Source organism: Oncorhynchus mykiss, chromosome 10 (assembly GCF_013265735.2).
Source record: "Oncorhynchus mykiss isolate Arlee chromosome 10, USDA_OmykA_1.1, whole genome shotgun sequence".
Taxonomy (NCBI): domain Eukaryota; kingdom Metazoa; phylum Chordata; class Actinopteri; order Salmoniformes; family Salmonidae; genus Oncorhynchus; species Oncorhynchus mykiss.
Window position 1 is genome coordinate 87,453,716 of NC_048574.1, and position 19,313 is coordinate 87,473,028.

At 48.1% G+C, this 19,313-nt stretch overlaps 1 protein-coding gene across 11 annotated transcripts; it reads left to right on the plus strand.

The window, feature by feature from the left end:
• Nucleotides 1-1,348: 1,348 nt before the first annotated feature.
• Nucleotides 1,349-17,851, plus strand: LOC118936875 (ubiquitin-conjugating enzyme E2 K-like). Of its 11 annotated transcripts, none has more exons than XM_036934415.1 (8): nt 1,349-1,631; nt 3,216-3,309; nt 3,840-3,898; nt 6,123-6,205; nt 6,329-6,373; nt 7,624-7,723; nt 11,304-11,432; nt 16,651-17,851. In XM_036934415.1, the coding sequence occupies exons 1-8, from the start codon at nt 1,569-1,571 to the stop codon at nt 16,723-16,725; spliced, it is 648 nt and encodes a 215-aa protein (XP_036790310.1). In that variant the 5' UTR covers nt 1,349-1,568; the 3' UTR covers nt 16,726-17,851. The 11 variants fall into 11 exon arrangements, with proteins under 11 accessions (XP_036790310.1, XP_036790311.1, XP_036790313.1 ...); XM_036934416.1 differs by lacking the exon at nt 6,329-6,373 and adding an exon at nt 7,196-7,240; XM_036934418.1 differs by having other exon boundaries at nt 6,123-6,155; nt 6,324-6,373.
• Nucleotides 17,852-19,313: the final 1,462 nt, after the last annotated feature.

The following is a 19,313-nucleotide window of genomic DNA, read 5'->3' on the forward strand; positions in this document are numbered from 1 at the left end:
GTTTTTGCTCGTCACTAGTTACCACAGCCATAAAGTCATAAATAGCGCCTATTTCTACAATTTCTTTTTTTCAATTGTATTTTAAATCTTAACCACACTGGCTATATTGTAAAGATGTATGGCAATAAATTATATCAAAATGCTATTTAAGGTTTTGCATAAGGTTAGCAATGTTGACTTTGTGACTGTGGTAACGTGGAAACTTTCGTTTTTTTTTTTTTTTCTCCAACTCAGCGTTTCAACTGTCTCAGACATCCGATTGGTTTAGATATCCAGTGGGATATCATTTCAGCCAATCAAAGTCAAGAGCGAGTTAAGATGCGACGACGTACGGAAAGTAAACAAACCATACATGGTCAATCAATCACCCCGGTGACAGATGGAGTATATTATGAAGAATAACCTAATACATGTTAGGTGTTCAACTAAATCAATATCTGCTGATTAACTCAGTAACTCTTGTGTCATCTCTTTCCCCAAAATGCCCCCAGAAAAGTCTGTTCATGTGACCTTCATGTTCAAGTGAATGATAAAAAAAAAATTATAACTCTGTATTTTCTCTGAATAGAGTCCATCCGTGTTGACGGAAAAGGACAGAGATGTCTGGAAAAATGTGTTACACAGGCCCGTGTCCCTGTTCAGCAGATCATAACAACAGAGAAGATGCTGGAGATGTCAACTCCACGGTGATTTTACCCTCGACCAATAGGCAATCTATTATACAGGACACTGGTAGCAAAGACACACAGACAGACAGTGAGAATTAGAGACAATGTACTGTGTTGTGTGTCAGAGAGAGAATTTCCTAAACTGTGTGCAGCTACAATGTATCAGTTGTGGTTTGACACATATAACCTTCCTAGTCATATTAAAGTTACATATAAATAGTGGTATTTACAGTTACAAATGATGAGAAAGTGATGTATTCACACCATCCCATCATATCACATGACTCTAAACAGAGGAATACAGCAGTGCTTGACAACAACAACAACAACAACAACAATGTTCCTCTTTCTAGCTATTTCCACAAAACCAACCTTTCACAGACATACACATTTTCTAGTAACGTTAGTTCTGTGGCAAAAAAAAAACAAACTGTGTTCATATTTCCAGACTCAGTTACTGACAAGACTGTGCTGCACGCATTTTCAAGAAAGGAGTGCTGTGTTTTTGAAGAGGGGAAAGAAAGAAGGAGAGTGAACGAAACCGAGGAGAGAGAGAGAGAGAGAGAGAGAGAGAGAGAGAGATAGACAGTGATAGAGAGAAAGGGAGATATAGAGAGGTAGAGAGATAGAGAGAGAGAGAGGTAGAGATATAGAGGTAGAGAGAAAGAGATAGAGAGAAAGGGAGATATAGAGAGGTAGAGAGATAGAGAGAGAGAGAGGTAGAGATATAGAGGTAGAGAGAGAGATAGACAGTGATAGAGAGAAAGATATAGAGGGAGAGAGAAAGAGAGAGAGGAGGATTGGAGAGTGTAACAGAAGATATCCACACAGCAACGGGAGTGGACCGAGGCCCGACCAGGTGTAACATCCCGCTACTGGACGGAGGGCGACGGCAGAGCCATGGCGAATATAGCGGTCCAGAGGATCAAACGGGAGTTCAAAGAAGTTCTCAAAAGCGAAGAGGTTTGATAAAAAAAATATCCTTATGACTATTTACGGTTACTTATGGCAAATCGTTTTAAAAAAAATTATAAACCAGGATAAATTAAAACTGTAGTTGTTTATTTTTTGCAAGTTGTCATACAAAGGAAAATGTCAGCTTGCGTGTTATCCAATCTGCGTTTCTGCTGCAGCGGAAAACAAGCGAGGCCCTATCGAGGGGAAGTTTATCGGTGATTGTGCGACAACATGCCCGGTGCGAAGTGAAAGGGTGTCGGCGAAACAGATCAGGAAATATCGCGGATGTTAGCCCAAGGGGACAGGCCTGGGACAGATAACAAGACAAAACCCCATACAAACAAAAAACAAAAGCCTCTAACGCCAAAATGTCGAGTGTCAGCCCAAATAGTTGTCAAGATGCTAAAAAATTGTTTGTTTTTTCCTCCCTGTGTTGACGTTTTTGTAGCTGACATTAGCTAACTAGCTGAAGGGGGAAAGTTGTGTTGCTAGGTAGCTAATACAGGGTAGCTAGCTTGTTAGCTAGCCTGCTAGTTTGACAGCTGCCTTGGTGCACCCCTCTCACTATGTAATAAGCTAGTGGCTTTGCTATGAAAACATTATTTATTTAGGAAGTTTTGGACCCTGTAGCTAGATAGCTAGACTGTTGTCAGTTCTTCAATATAGCACATCATGAGAGACTGTTTAGTTGTTTAGCTTGCTAAATGAAAATGTGGATCTCCCATGTCCTATTTCAATGAGAACAAGGGAAGTATTGGGGCAGACAGTGGGCTACTGCTATAACTGTGTTGATGGGGTCTGATGGACAGACTGTCAATGGAGAAGGGTCCTACGAAACCACAATCTCTCTAAATCCCTCTTCATCCCTCTCCCTCACTCTCCCCCCTCTACCTTTCTCTTCACCCCTCTCCCTTTCTCTTCACCCCTCTCCCTTTCTCTTCACCCCTCTCCCTTTCTCTTCACCCCTCTCCCTTTCTCTTCACCCCTCTCCCTTTCTCTTCATCCCTCTCCCTCACTCTCCCCCCTCTTCATTTCCTTTCATCCCTCTCCCTTTCTCTTCATCCCTGCCCTCCTCCCTTCATCCCTCCCTCTTCATCCCTCCCCTCCTCGCTTCATCACTCTCCCTCTCTCTTCCCCCTCTTAATTTCCCTTCATCCCTCTCCCTTTCTCTTCATCCCTCCCCTCCTCCCTTCATCCCTCTCCCTTTCTCTTCATCCCTCTCCCTTTCTCTTCATCCCTCTCCCTTTCTCTTCTCCCTCTTCATTTCTCTCCATCCCTCTCTCTTCATCCCTCCCCTCCTCGCTTCATCCCTCCCTCTTCATCCCTCTCCCTTCATCCCTCCCCTCCTCCCTTCCTCCCTCTCCCTCCCTCTCTCCTCATCTTTCCCTCTCTCCTCATCCCTCTCTCTCCATCCCTCTTCCCTCCCTCTCTCTCCCTCCATCCCTCTTCCCTCCCTCTCTCTCCATCCCTCTTCCCTCCCTCTCTCTCCATCCCTCTTCCTCCCTCTCTCTCCATCCCTCTCTCCTCATCCCTCTCTCTCTCCATCCCTCTCTCCTCATCCCTCTCCCTCCATCTCTCTCTCTCTGACAGACGAGTAAAAACCAGATCAAGGTGGATCTGGTAGATGAAAACTTCACAGAGCTGCGAGGAGAGATCGCAGGACCACCAGACACGCCGTACGAAGGTGACACACACACACACACACACACACACACACACACACACACACACACACACACACACACACACACACACACACACACACACACACACACACACACCTGCTCACTCACACACACACACACACACACACACACACACACACACACACACACACACACACACACACACACACACACACACACACACACACACACACACACACACACACACACACACACACCTGCTCACTCACACACACACACACACCTGCTCACTCACACACACACACACATCTGCTCTCACAAACATCTGCTCACACACACACACCTGCTCACTCACACACACACACACCTGCTCACTCACACACACACACACATCTGCTCACACAAACATCTGCTCACACACACACACACACACACACACACCTGCTCACTCACACACACCTGGTCACACACACACCTGCTCACACACACACCTGCTCACTCACACACCTGCTCACTCACACACATACCAATACAGATCATATATGCACTGTTTTTTCTCCTTTCTAAGGTGGCAGATTTCAACTGGAAATCAAAATACCAGAAACGTATCCCTTTAATCCTCCCAAGGTAAGAACACATCCCTTTAATAATCCTCCCAAGGTAGGAAACACATCCCTTTAAGAGTCCCAATGTAAGAAACACATCCCTTTAATAACCCTCCCAAGGTAAGAAACACATCCCTTTAATAACCCTCCCAAGGTAAGAAACACATCCCTTTAATAACCCTCCCAGGGTAAGAAACACATCCCTTTAATAACCCTCCCAAGGTAAGAAACACACCCCTTTAATAACCCTCCCAAGGTAGGAAACACATCCCTTTAATAACCCTCCCAAGGTAAGAAACACATCCCTTTAATAACCCTCCCAAGGTAAGAAACACATCCCTTTAATAACCCTCCCAAGGTAAGAAACACACCCCTTTAATAACCCTCCCAAGGTAGGAAACACATCCCTTTAATAACCCTCCCAAGGTAAGAAACACATCCCTTTAATAACCCTCCCAGGGTAAGAAACACATCCCTTTAATAACCCTCCCAAGGTAAGAAACACATCCCTTTAATAACCCTCCCAAGGTAGGAAACACATCCCTTTAATAACCCTCCCAAGGTAAGAAACACATCCCTTTAATAACCCTCCCAGGGTAAGAAACACATCCCTTTAATAACCCTCCCAAGGTAGGAAACACATCCCTTTAATAACCCTCCCAGGGTAAGAAACACATCCCTTTAATAACCCTCCCAGGGTAAGAAACACATCCCTTTAATAACCCTCCCAGGGTAAGAAACACATCCCTTTAATAACCCTCCCAGGGTAAGAAACACATCCCTTTAATAACCCTCCCAAGGTAAGAAACACATCCCTTTAATAACCCTCCCAAGGTAAGAAACACATCCCTTTAATAACCCTCCCAGGGTAAGAAACACATCCCTTTAATAACCCTCCCAAGGTAGGAAACACATCCCTTTAATAACCCTCCCAAGGTAAGAAACACATCCCTTTAATCCTCCCAAGGTAGGAAACACATCCCTTTAATAACCCTCCCAAGGTAAGAAACACATCCCTTTAATAATCCTCCCAAGGTAAGAAACACATCCCTTTAATAACCCTCCCAAGGTAAGAAACACATCCCTTTAATAACCCTCCCAAGGTAAGAAACACATCCCTTTAATAACCCTCCCAAGGTAAGAAACACATCCCTTTAATAATCCTCCCAGGGTAAGAAACACATCCCTTTAATAACCCTCCCAAGGTAAGAAACACATCCCTTTAATAACCCTCCCAAGGTAAGAAACACATCCCTTTAATAACCCTCCCAAGGTAAGAAACACATCCCTTTAATCCTCCCAAGGTAAGAACACATCCCTTTAATAACCCTCCCAAGGTAAGAAACACATCCCTTTAACCCTCCCAAGGTAAGAACACATCCCTTTAATAACCCTCCCAAGGTAAGAAACACATCCCTTTAATAACCCTCCCAAGGTAAGAAACACATCCCTTTAATAACCCTCCCAAGGTAGGAAACACATCCCTTTAATAACCCTCCCAAGGTAAGAAACACATCCCTTTAATAATCCTCCCAGGGTAAGAAACACATCCCTTTAATAACCCTCCCAAGGTAAGAAACACATCCCTTTAATAACCCTCCCAAGGTAAGAAACACATCCCTTTAATAACCCTCCCAAGGTAAGAAACACATCCCTTTAATAACCCTCCCAAGGTAAGAAACACATCCCTTTAATAACCCTCCCAAGGTAAGAAACACATCCCTTTAATAACCCTCCCAAGGTAAGAAACACATCCCTTTAAGAGTCCCAAGGTAAGAAACACATCCCTTTAATAACCCTCCCAAGGTAAGAAACACATCCCTTTAATAACCCTCCCAAGGTAAGAAACACATCCCTTTAATAACCCTCCCAAGGTAAGAAACACATCCCTTTAATAACCCTCCCAAGGTAAGAAACACATCCCTTTAATAACCCTCCCAGGGTAGGAAACACATCCCTTTAATCCTCCCAAGGTAAGAAACACATCCCTTTAATAACCCTCCCAAGGTAAGAAACACATCCCTTTAAGAGTCCCAAGGTAGGAAACATCCCTTTAATAACCCTCCCAAGGTAAGAAACACATCCCTTTAATAACCCTCCCAAGGTAAGAAACACATCCCTTTAATAACCCTCCCAAGGTAAGAAACACATCCCTTTAAGAGTCCCAAGGTAAGAAACACATCCCTTTAAGAGTCACTATGATGGTACACTACTATCTCGTGTTTAACACCCCTCTCTCTCCCCAGGTGAGGTTCATCACTAAGATCTGGCACCCCAACATCAGCTCAGTAACAGGAGCCATCTGTCTGGACATCCTCAAAGACCAGTGGTGAGTCACACATAGTTACGTTCCTCCCCTCTCCCTATAACCCCTCCCCTCTCCCTATAACCCCTCCTCTCTCCCTACAACCCCTCCTCTCTCCCTACAACTCCTCCTCTCTCCCAACATCAGCTCAGTAACAGGAGCCATCTGTCTGGACATCCTCAAAGACCAGTGGTGAGTCACACATAGTTACGCCCCTCCCCTCTCCCTATAACCCCTCCTCCTCCCTATAACCCCTCCTCTCTCCCTACAACCCCTCCTCTCTCCCTACAACTCCTCCTCTCTCCCTATAACTTCTCCTCTCTCCCTACAACCCCTCCTCTCTCCCTACAACCCCCCCTCTCTCCCTATAACCCCTCCTCTCTCCCTACAACCCCTCCTCTCTCCCTATAACCCCTCCTCTCTCCCTACAACCCCTCCTCTCTCCCTACAACCCCTCCTCTCTCCCTACAACTCCTCCTCTCTCCCTATAACTCCTCCTCTCTCCCTACAACCCCTCCTCTCTCCCTACAACCCCTCCTCTCTCCCTATAACCCCTCCTCTCTCCCTATAACCCCTCCTCTCTCCCTACAACCCCTCCTCTCTCCCTACAAATCCTCCTCTCTCCCTATAACCCCTCCTCTCTCCCTATAACTCCTCCTCTCTCCCTATAACCCCTCCTCTCTCCCTACAACCCCTCCTCTCTCCCTATAACCCCTCCTCTCTCCCTACAACCCCTCCTCTCTCCCTACAACTCCTCCTCTCTCCCTACAACTCCTCCTCTCTCCCTACAACCCCTCCTCTCTCCCTACAACTCCTCCTCTCTCCCTATAACTCCTCCTCTCTCCCTATAACCCCTCCTCTCTCCCTACAACCCCTCCTCTCTCCCTACAACTCCTCCTCTCTCCCTACAACTCCTCCTCTCTCCCTATAACTCCTCCTCTCTCCCTATAACCCCTCCTCTCTCCCTATAACCCCTCCTCTCTCCCTACAACTCCTCCTCTCTCCCAACATCAGCTCAGTAACAGGAGCCATCTGTCTGGACATCCTCAAAGACCCGTGGTGAGTCACACATAGTTACGCCCCTCCCCTCTCCCTATAACCCCTCCTCTCTCCCTATAACCCCTCCTCTCTCCCTACAACCCCTCCTCTCTACAACTCCTCCTCTCTATAACCCCTCCTCTCTCCCTACCGCCGTCCCCCAAGGCAGCACCTCCTCTCTCTAACCCCTCCTCTCTCCGTCCCCCAGGGCAGCACCTCCTCTCTCTAACCCCTCCTCTCTCTAACCCCTCCTCTCTCCGTCCCCCAGGGCAGCACCTCCTCTCTCTAACAAATCCTCTCTCTAACCCCTCCTCTCTCTAACCCCTCCTCTCTCTAACCCCTCCTCTCTCCGTCTCCCAGGGCAGCACCTCCTCTCTCTAACCCCTCCTCTTCCTGTCTCCCAGGGCAGCAGCGATGACTCTGAGGACAGTACTGTTGTCCCTCCAGGCTCTTCTGGCTGCAGCTGAACCAGACGACCCCCAGGATGCAGTAGTGGCCAATCAGGTACCGGTGTGAATCTGTCTGTCAGTGTTCCTCCTCTCCAACCAGGTACCGGTATGAATCTGTCTGTCAGTGTTCCTCCTCTCCAATCAGGTACCGGTATGAATCTGTCTGTCAGTGTTCCTCCTCTCCAACCAGGTACCGGTGTGAATCTGTCTGTCAGTGTTCCTCCTCTCCAATCAGGTACCGGTATGAATCTGTCTGTCAGTGTTCCTCCTCTCCAACCAGGTACCGGTGTGAATCTGTCTGTCAGTGTTCCTCCTCTCCAATCAGGTACCGGTGTGAATCTGTCAGTGTTCCTCCTCTCCAATCAGGTACCGGTGTGAATCTGTCTGTCAGTGTTCCTCCTCTCCAATCAGGTACCGGTATGAATCTGTCTGTCAGTGTTCCTCCTCTCCAATCAGGTACCGGTATGAATCTGTCTGTCAGTGTTCCTCCTCTCCAATCAGGTACCGGTATGAATCTGTCTGTCAGTGTTCCTCCTCTCCAATCAGGTACCGGTGTGAATCTGTCTGTCAGTGTTTCTCCTCTCCAATCAGGTACCGGTGTGAATCTGTCTGTCAGTGTTCCTCCTCTCCAATCAGGTACCGGTGTGAATCTGTCTGTCAGTGTTCCTCCTCTCCAATCAGGTACCGGTGTGAATCTGTCTGTCAGTGTTCCTCCTCGCCAATCAGGTACCGGTATGAATCTGTCTGTCAGTGTTCCTCCTCTCCAATCAGGTACCGGTATGAATCTGTCTGTCTGTGTTCCTCCTCTCCAATCAGGTACCGGTATGAATCTGTCTGTCTGTGTTCCTCCTCTCCAATCAGGTACCGGTGTGAATCTGTCTGTCTGTGTTCCTCCTCTCCAATCAGGTACCGGTATGAATCTGTCTGTCTGTGTTCCTCCTCTCCAATCAGGTACCGGTGTGAATCTGTCTGTCAGTGTTCCTCCCTGACGTCGTTCTGTAAATGGGTTTCTCCTCCCTGACGTCGTTCTGTAAATGGGTTTCTCCTCCCTGACGTCGTTCTGTAAATGGGTTTCTCCTCCACGTCGTTCTGTAAATGGGTTTCTCCTCCTCCACGTCGTTCTGTAAATGGGTTCCTCCCTGACGTCGTTCTGTAAACGGGTTCTTCCCTGACAGCGTTCTGTAAACGGGTTCCTCCCTGACGTCGTTCTGTAAATGGGTTCCTCCCTGACGTCGTTCTGTAAACGGGTTCCTCCCTGACGTCGTTCTGTAAACGGGTTCCTCCCTGACGTCGTTCTGTAAACGGGTTCTTCCCTGACGGCGTTCTGTAAATGGGTTTCTCCTCCTCCACGTCGTTCTGTAAATGGGTTCCTCCTCCTCCACGTCGTTCTGTAAATGGGTTTCTCCTCCACGTCGTTCTGTAAATGGGTTTCTCCTCCACGTCGTTCTGTAAATGGGTTTCTCCTCCACGTCGTTCTGTAAATGGGTTTCTCCTCCCTGACGGCGTTCTGTAAATGGGTTTCTCCTCCACGTCGTTCTGTAAACGGGTTCCTCCCTGACGTCGTTCTGTAAATGGGTTTCTCCTCCACGTCGTTCTGTAAATGGGTTTCTCCTCCCTGACGTCGTTCTGTAAATGGGTTTCTCCTCCTCCACGTCGTTCTGTAAATGGGTTTCTCCTCCCTGACGGCGTTCTGTAAATGGGTTTCTCCTCCACGTCGTTCTGTAAACGGGTTCCTCCCTGACGTCGTTCTGTAAATGGGTTTCTCCTCCCTGACGTCGTTCTGTAAATGGGTTTCTCCTCCTCCACGTCGTTCTGTAAATGGGTTTCTCCTCCACGTCGTTCTGTAAACGGGTTCCTCCCTGACGTCGTTCTGTAAATGGGTTTCTCCTCCACGTCGTTCTGTAAACGGGTTCCTCCCTGACGTCGTTCTGTAAATGGGTTTCTCCTCCACGTCGTTCTGTAAATGGGTTTCTCCTCCACGTCGTTCTGTAAATGGGTTTCTCCTCCACGTCGTTCTGTAAATGGGTTTCTCCTCCCTGACGTCGTTCTGTAAATGGGTTTCTCCTCCCTGACGTCGTTCTGTAAATGGGTTTCTCCTCCTCCACGTCGTTCTGTAAATGGGTTTCTCCTCCACGTCGTTCTGTAAACGGGTTTCTCCTCCACGTCGTTCTGTAAATGGGTTTCTCCTCCCTGACGTCGTTCTGTAAATGGGTTTCTCCTCCCTGACGTCGTTCTGTAAATGGGTTTCTCCTCCTCCACGTCGTTCTGTAAACGGGTTTCTCCTCCACGTCGTTCTGTAAATGGGTTTCTCCTCCACGTTGTTCTGTAAATGGGTTTCTCCTCCCTGACGGCGTTCTGTAAACGGGTTCCTCCCTGACGTCGTTCTGTAAATGGGTTTCTCCTCCCTGACGTCGTTCTGTAAATGGGTTTCTCCTCCTCCACGTCGTTCTGTAAATGGGTTTCTCCTCCCTGACGTCGTTCTGTAAAGGGTTTCTCCTCCTCCACGTCGTTCTGTAAACGGGTTCCTCCCTGACGTCGTTCTGTAAATGGGTTTCTCTTCCCTGACGGCGTTCTGTAAATGGGTTTCTCCTCCACGTCGTTCTGTAAATGGGTTTCTCCTCCTCCACGTCGTTCTGTAAACGGGTTTCTCCTCCACGTCGTTCTGTAAATGGGTTTCTCCTCCACGTCGTTCTGTAAATGGGTTTCTCCTCCCTGACGGCGTTCTGTAAACGGGTTCCTCCCTGACGTCGTTCTGTAAATGGGTTTCTCCTCCCTGACGTCGTTCTGTAAATGGGTTTCTCCTCCCTGACGTCGTTCTGTAAATGGGTTTCTCCTCCTCCACGTCGTTCTGTAAATGAGTTTCTCCTCCCTGACGTCGTTCTGTAAATGGGTTTCTCCTCCTCCACGTCGTTCTGTAAACGGGTTCCTCCCTGACGTCGTTCTGTAAACGGGTTCCTCCTCCCTGACGTCGTTCTGTAAATGGGTTTCTCCTCCACGTCGTTCTGTAAATGGGTTTCTCCTCCACGTCGTTCTGTAAATGGGTTTCTCCTCCCTGACGTCGTTCTGTAAACGGGTTCCTCCCTGACGTCGTTCTGTAAATGGGTTTCTCCTCCACGTCGTTCTGTAAATGGGTTTCTCCTCCACGTCGTTCTGTAAATGGGTTTCTCCTCCTCCACGTCGTTCTGTAAATGGGTTTCTCCTCCTCCATGTCGTTCTGTAAATGGGTTTCTCCTCCCTGACGGCGTTCTGTAAACGGGTTCCTCCCTGACGTCGTTCTGTAAATGGGTTTCTCCTCCACGTCGTTCTGTAAATGGGTTTCTCCTCCCTGACGGCGTTCTGTAAACGGGTTCCTCCCTGACGTCGTTCTGTAAATGGGTTTCTCCTCCCTGACGTCGTTCTGTAAATGGGTTTCTCCTCCTCCACGTCGTTCTGTAAATGGGTTTCTCCTCCTCCACGTCGTTCTGTAAATGGGTTTCTCCTCCCTGACGGCGTTCTGTAAACGGGTTCCTCCCTGACGGCGTTCTGTAAATGGGTTCCTCCCTGACGTCGTTCTGTAAACGGGTTCCTCCCTGACGGCGTTCTGTAAACGGGTTCTTCCCTGACGGCGTTCTGTAAATGGGTTTCTTCTCTCCCAGTATAAGCAGAACCCAGAGATGTTTACGCAGACAGCCAGGTTATGGGGCCACTACTACGGTGGAGCCCCTGTTCCCGGTCCAGAATACACACGGAAGATAGACAAACTCACTGCCATGGGCTTCGAAAAGGTAGGCAGACAGCTGTGTGGTCTCTCTCTCCTGACAGAATGCTGTGTGGTGTCTCTCTCTCCTGACAGAATGCTGTGTGATGTCTCTCTCTCTGTCTCCTGACAGAATGCTGTGTGGTGTCTCTCTCTCTCTCTCTCTCCTGACAGAATGCTGTGATGTCTCTCTCTCTCTCTCTCTCTCCTGACAGAATGCTGTGTGATGTCTCTCTCTGTCTCCTGACAGAATGCTGTGTGATGTCTCTCTCTCTGTCTCCTGACAGAATGCTGTGTGGTGTCTCTCTCTCTCTCTCTCTCCTGACAGAATGCTGTGTGATCTCTCTCTCTCTCTCTCTCTGTCTCCTGACAGAATGCTGTGTGGTGTCTCTCTCTCTCTCTCTCTCTCTCCTGACAGAATGCTGTGTGTTGTCTCTCTCTCTGTCTCCTGACAGAATGCTGTGTGGTGTCTCTCTCTCTCTCTCTCTCCTGACAGAATGCTGTGTGGTGTCTCTCTCTCTCTCTCTCCTGACAGAATGCTGTGTGGTGTCTCTCTCTCTCTCTCTCTCTCTCCTGACAGAATGCTGTGTGGTGTCTCTCTCTCTCTCTCCTGACAGAATGCTGTGTGGTGTCTCTCTCTCTCTCTCCTGACAGAATGCTGTGTGGTGTCTCTCTCTCTCTGTCTCCTGACAGAATGCTGTGTGATGTCTCTCTCTCTCTCCTGACAGAATGCTGTGTGGTGTCTCTCTCTCTCTCTCCTGACAGAATGCTGTGTGGTCTCTCTCTCTCTCTCCTGACAGAATGCTGTGTGATGTCTCTCTCTCTCTTTCCTGACAGAATGCTGTGTGGTGTCTCTCTCTCTCTCTCCTGACAGAATGCTGTGTGGTGTCTCTCTCTCTCTTTCCTGACAGAATGCTGTGTGGTGTCTCTCTCTCTCTCTCTCCTGACAGAATGCTGTGTGGTGTCTCTCTCTCTCTCTCCTGACAGAATGCTGTGTGGTCTCTCTCTCTCTCTCTCTCCTGACAGAATGCTGTGTGATGTCTCTCTCTCTCTCCTGACAGAATGCTGTGTGATGTCTCTCTCTCTCTCTCCTGACAGAATGCTGTGTGATGTCTCTCTCTCTCTCCTGACAGAATGCTGTGTGGTGTCTCTCTCTCTCTCTCTCTCCTGACAGAATGCTGTGTGGTGTCTCTCTCTCTCTCTCTCTCTCCTGACAGAATGCTGTGTGGTGTCTCTCTCTCTCTCTCCTGACAGAATGCTGTGTGGTCTCTCTCTCTCTCTCCTGACAGAATGCTGTGTGATGTCTCTCTCTCTCTCTCTCTCCTGACAGAATGCTGTGTGATGTCTCTCTCTCTCTCCTGACAGAATGCTGTGTGGTCTCTCTCTCCTGACAGAATGCTGTGTGGTGTCTCTCTCTCTCTCTCTCTCCTGACAGAATGCTGTGTGATGTCTCTCTCTCTCTCCTGACAGAATGCTGTGTGGTGTCTCTCTCTCTCTCTCTCTCCTGACAGAATGCTGTGTGATCTCTCTCTCTCTCTCCTGACAGAATGCTGTGTGGTGTGTCTCTCTCTCTCTCTCCTGACAGAATGCTGTGTGGTGTGTGTCTCTCTCTCTCTCTCCTGACAGAATGCTGTGTGGTGTGTGTCTCTCTCTCTCTCTCCTGACAGAATGCTGTGTGGTGTGTGTCTCTCTCTCTCTCCTGACAGAATGCTGTGTGGTGTGTGTCTCTCTCTCTCTCTCTCTCTCCTGACAGAATGCTGTGTGGTCTCTCTCTCTCTCTCCTGACAGAATGCTGTGTGGTGTCTCTCTCTCTCTCCTGACAGAATGCTGTGTGTCTCTCTCTCTCTCTCTCTCTCCTGACAGAATGCTGTGTGGTGTCTCTCTCTCTCTCTCTCCTGACAGAATGCTGTGTGGTGTCTCTCTCTCTCTCTCTCCTGACAGAATGCTGTGTGGTGTCTCTCTCTCTCCTGACAGAATGCTGTGTGGTGTCTCTCTCTCTGTCTCCTGACAGAATGCTGTGTGGTGTCTCTCTCTCTCTCTCTCGCCTGACAGAATGCTGTGTGGTGTGTCTCTCTCTCTCTTTCTCCTTACAGAACGCTGTGTGGTGTCTCTCTCTCTCTATCTCCTGACAGAATGCTGTGTGGTGTCTCTCTATCTCTCCTGACAGAATGCTGTGTGGTGTCTCTCTCTCTCCTGACAGAATGCTGTGTGGTGTCTCTCTCTCTCTCTCTCTCCTGACAGAATGCTGTGTGGTGTCTCTCTCTCTCTCTCCTGACAGAATGCTGTGTGATGTCTCTCTCTCTCCTGACAGAATGCTGTGTGATGTCTCTCTCTGTCTCCTGACAGAATGCTGTGTGATGTCTCTCTCTGTCTCCTGACAGAATGCTGTGTGATGTCTCTGTCTCTCTCTGTCTCCTGACAGAATGCTGTGTGATGTCTCTCTCTCTCTCCTGACAGAATGCTGTGTGATGTCTCTCTCTCTCTCTGTCTCCTGACAGAATGCTGTGTGGTGTCTCTCTCTCTCCTGACAGAATGCTGTGTGGTGTCTCTCTCTCTCTCTCTCTCCTGACAGAATGCTGTGTGGTGTCTCTCTTTCTCTCTCCTGACAGAATGCTGTGTGATGTCTCTCTCTCTCCTGACAGAATGCTGTGTGATGTCTCTCTCTGTCTCCTGACAGAATGCTGTGTGATGTCTCTCTCTCTCCTGACAGAATGCTGTGTGATGTCTCTGTCTCTCTCTGTCTCCTGACAGAATGCTGTGTGATGTCTCTCTCTCTCTCTGTCTCCTGACAGAATGCTGTGTGATGTCTCTCTCTCTCTCCTGACAGAATGCTGTGTGATGTCTCTCTCTGTCTCCTGACAGAATGCTGTGTGATGTCTCTCTCTCTCTCTGTCTCCTGACAGAATGCTGTGTGATGTCTCTCTCTCTCTCTGTCTCCTGACAGAATGCTGTGTGATGTCTCTCTCTCTCTGTGTCTCCTGACAGAATGCTGTGTGATGTCTCTCTCTCTCTCCTGACAGAATGCTGTGTGATGTCTCTCTCTCTCTCCTGACAGAATGCTGTGTGATGTCTCTCTCTCTCTCTCTGTCTCCTGACATAATGCTGTGTGATGTCTCTCTCTGTCTCCTGACAGAATGCTGTGTGATGTCTCTCTCTGTCTCCTGACAGAATGCTGTGTGATGTCTCTCTCTGTCTCCTGACAGAACGCTGTGTGGTGTCTCTCTCTCTCTGTCTCCTGACAGAATGCTGTGTGATGTCTCTCTCTCTCTCTCTGTCTCCTGACAGAATGCTGTGTGATGTCTCTCTCTCTCTCCTGACAGAATGCTGTGTGATGTCTCTCTCTCTCTCTGTCTCCTGACAGAATGCTGTGTGATGTCTCTCTCTCTCTCTCTGTCTCCTGACAGAATGCTGTGTGATGTCTCTCTCTCTCTCTCTGTCTCCTGACAGAATGCTGTGTGATGTCTCTCTCTCTCTCCTGACAGAATGCTGTGTGATGTCTCTCTCTCTCTCCTGACAGAATGCTGTGTGATGTCTCTCTCTCTCTCTGTCTCCTGACAGAATGCTGTGTGATGTCTCTCTCTCTCTCCTGACAGAATGCTGTGTGATGTCTCTGTCTCTCTCTGTCTCCTGACAGAATGCTGTGTGATGTCTCTCTCTCTCTCTGTCTCCTGACAGAATGCTGTGTGATGTCTCTCTCTCTCTCTGTCTCCTGACAGAATGCTGTGTGATGTCTCTCTCTCTCTCTGTCTCCTGACAGAATGCTGTGTGATGTCTCTCTCTCTCTCCTGACAGAATGCTGTGTGATGTCTCTCTCTCTGTCTCCTGACAGAATGCTGTGTGATGTCTCTCTCTCTCTCTGTCTCCTGACAGAATGCTGTGTGATGTCTCTCTCTCTCTCCTGACAGAATGCTGTGTGATGTCTCTCTCTCTCTCTGTCTCCTGACAGAATGCTGTGTGATGTCTCTCTCTCTCTCTCTGTCTCCTGACAGAATGCTGTGTGATGTCTCTCTCTGTCTCCTGACAGAATGCTGTGTGATGTCTCTCTCTCTCTCCTGACAGAATGCTGTGTGATGTCTCTCTCTCTCTCTGTCTCCTGACAGAATGCTGTGTGATGTCTCTCTCTCTCTCTGTCTCCTGACAGAATGCTGTGTGATGTCTCTCTGTCTCCTGACAGAATGCTGTGTGATGTCTCTCTCTCTCTCTCTGTCTCCTGACAGAATGCTGTGTGATGTCTCTCTCTCTCTCCTGACAGAATGCTGTGTGATGTCTCTCTCTCTCCTGACAGAATGCTGTGTGATGTCTCTCTCTCTCTCTGTCTCCTGACAGAATGCTGTGTGATGTCTCTCTCTCTCTCCTGACAGAATGCTGTGTGATGTCTCTGTCTCTCTCTGTCTCCTGATAGAATGCTGTGTGATGTCTCTCTCTCTCTCTGTCTCCTGACAGAATGCTGTGTGATGTCTCTCTCTCTCTCTGTCTCCTGACAGAATGCTGTGTGATGTCTCTCTCTCTCTCTGTCTCCTGACAGAATGCTGTGTGATGTCTCTCTCTCTCTCCTGACAGAATGCTGTGTGATGTCTCTCTCTCTCTCTGTCTCCTGACAGAATGCTGTGTGATGTCTCTCTCTCTCTCCTGACAGAATGCTGTGATGTCTCTCTCTCTGTCTCCTGACAGAATGCTGTGTGATGTCTCTCTCTGTCTCCTGACAGAATGCTGTGTGATGTCTCTCTCTGTCTCCTGACAGAACGCTGTGTTGTGTGTCTCTCTCTCTCTCTGTCTCCTGACAGAATGCTGTGTGATGTCTCTCTCTCTCTCTCTGTCTCCTGACAGAATGCTGTGTGATGTCTCTCTCTCTCTCCTGACAGAATGCTGTGTGATGTCTCTCTCTCTCTCTGTCTCCTGACAGAATGCTGTGTGATGTCTCTCTCTCTCTCTGTCTCCTGACAGAATGCTGTGTGATGTCTCTCTGTCTCCTGACAGAATGCTTTGTGATGTCTCTCTCTCTCTCTCTGTCTCCTGACAGAATGCTGTGTGATGTCTCTCTCTCTCTCTCCTGACAGAATGCTGTGTGATGTCTCTCTCTCTGTCTCCTGACAGAATGCTGTGTGATGTCTCTCTCTCTCTCCTGACAGAATGCTGTGTGATGTCTCTCTCTCTCTCTGTCTCCTGACAGAATGCTGTGTGATGTCTCTCTCTCTCTCCTGACAGAATGCTGTGTGGTGTCTCTCTCTCTCTCTGTCTCCTGACAGAACGCTGTAATCGCTGCCTTGTCTTCTAAATCCTGGGAGGTGGAGACGGCGACAGAACTACTCCTTAACAACTGAGACCCGGCAAGAAACCCCCTCTGACCTCATCTCCCTTCTCCTTATGGTGCCCTCCGATGCCTTCTAACCACAGCCCAAACGGAGCCTTGACTGGAGTTGATGTCCTAGAGTTTCCAGCCCTGCCCTCCCCGTCCAAGTCACTTCCTGGTATCCTTTCAGCCCAAACATCACCCCCCCCTCCACCAATCCCTTTCTTTTTGGTTCTTCGCTTGATGAACTCTTCCTTTCCGTCTTTTAAGAAGCCCGACATTGAACCACTGTCACCTGGTGGAGCCAACTGGCGGAGAGAGACGGGAGGACGAGGATTTATCTGTAAATAAACCTCACCTGGTGGAGCTAACTGGCGGAGAGAGACGGGAGGACGAGGATTTATCTGTAAAATAAATATTAGTTCTTAACAAATACACAGCGGAATACTTCCTGGATATTGTTAAAAATAAACTGTGCTTCAGTTTTACTCACGACTAGAAGGAAAGAAATTGCCTAGCTTACTATTTTGGTCGGCCCGACCAGGGAGTTCGTCCGAATGTCCCGGTGAAGTGACGCCTGCGTCGTCGTCGTCCCTCACGCTCCTCTTTCCCAGACGAATCCTGTGCACAGTCTCTTTCTCGACGAAGAAGATACCTCTTCATCAGCAGAGAAAACCACCGACCTACCGGCTGGATCTATATTTTATAAAGGAGAAAAAAAAAGGACTCTTCCCTCTTTTCGCTGTCTTCCTGTTCCACTTCAGCACGACGGAGAAGATAAAGAACTGCACGGCAGAGTAGAGACCACCCACCCCCCCCATAAGGCTCTGGCCATAAGTAGTGCACTGTATAGGAGATAGGCTGCCATTTTGTTTTTGTTTTAAACTCCGTCGGGAGATATCAGTTTGGATTTGTTTTCTGAAGGAAACAGCAGCCGTCACACCTGGGTCCAGATGCTATTTGAAATCTTTCAGCTTTAGTCTGCCAGATGGGAGGGGCTTGGAGTATTTTATTGGCCCGTGAAGCAAACTCAGTCTAGCACAGAAAAAGGGGTTTGAAATGATATTTGAACCGGGGTGTGGCCGCGTACAATCGCATGATTATTTATTGTGAGACTGTCAACGTTTACTTTTATTAAAAAAACAACCTGGAAAATCTACGTTTTTATGTGTTTTAATACATTTACACATCCCTTTAAGGACCAGTTTTAATACATCCCCTTTAAGGACCAGTCTTCATGTGTTTAATACATTTACACATCCCTTTAAGGACCAGTCTTCATGTGTTTAATACATTTACACATCCCTTTAAGGATCAGTCTTCATGTGTTTAATACATTTACACATCCCTTTAAGGATCCGTCTTCATGTGTTTAATACATTTACACATCCCCTTTAAGGACCAGTTTTAATACATCCCCTTTAAGGATCAGTCTTCATGTGTTTAATACATTTACACATCCCTTTAAGGATCAGTCTTCATGTGTTTAATACATTTACACATCCCTTTAAGGATCCGTCTTCATGTGTTTAATACATTTACACATCCCCTTTAAGGACCAGTTTTAATACATCCCCTTTAAGGACCAGTCTTCATGTGTTTTAATACATTTACACATCCCTTTAAGGATCCGTCTTCATGTGTTTAATACATTTACACATCCCTTTAAGGATCCGTCTTCATGTGTTTAATACATTTACACATCCCCTTTAAGGACCAGTTTTAATACATCCCCTTTAAGGACCAGTCTTCATGTGTTTAATACATTTACACATCCCTTTAAAGATCAGTCTGTGGTTTTGTAAAAAAGGAACATTTATCAATTTCAAAGATATTGTCTCAAACCAGCGATCTTTAAATGACTGATCCAACACTCGAACCGCTGTCCACCTCCTGTAGTAACCTACTGGAGGTCTAGTCTACCTCCTGTAGTAACCTACTGGGAGTCTAGTCTACCTGCTGTCCACCTCCTGTAGTAACATACTGGAGGTCTAGTCTACCTCCTGGGGGTCTAGTCTACCTGCTGTCCACCTCCTGTAGTAACCTACTGGGTGTCTAGTCTACCTCCTGTAGTAACATACTGGGGGTCTAGTCTACCTCCTGTAGTAACCCACTGGGGGTCTAGTCTACCTCCTGTAGTAACCCACTGGAGGTCTAGTCTACCTCCTGTAGTAACCCACTGGGGGTCTAGTCTACCTCCTGTAGTAACCCACTGGGGGTCTAGTCTACCTCCTGTAGTAACCCACTGGAGGTCTAGTCTACCTCCTGTAGTAACCCACTGGGGGTCTAGTCTACCTCCTGTAGTAACCCACTGGGGGTCTAGTCTACCTCCTGTAGTAACCCACTGGAGGTCTAGTCTACCTCCTGTAGTAACCCACTGGAGGTCTAGTCTACCTCCTGTAGTAACCCACTGGGGGTCTAGTCTACCTCCTGTAGTAACCCACTGGAGGTCTAGTCTACCTCCTGTAGTAACCCACTGGAGGTCTAGTCTACCTCCTGTAGTAACCCACTGGGGGTCTAGTCTACCTCCTGTAGTAACCCACTGGAGGTCTAGTCTACCTTTTGTAGTAACCTACTGGGGGTCTAGTCTACCTCCTGTAGTAACCCACTGGGGGTCTA

Coding starts and splice junctions, on each gene's coding strand:
- LOC118936875 (XM_036934415.1), top strand. CDS start 1,569: ATGGCGAATATAGCGGTCCAGAGGATCAAACGGGAGTTCAAAGAAGTT. Junction 3,899..6,122: donor ATCCCTTTAATCCTCCCAAG/GTAAGAACACAT, acceptor CTCTCTCCCCAG/GTGAGGTTCATCACTAAGAT. Junction 11,433..16,650: donor CTGCCATGGGCTTCGAAAAG/GTAGGCAGACAG, acceptor GTCTCCTGACAG/AACGCTGTAATCGCTGCCTT.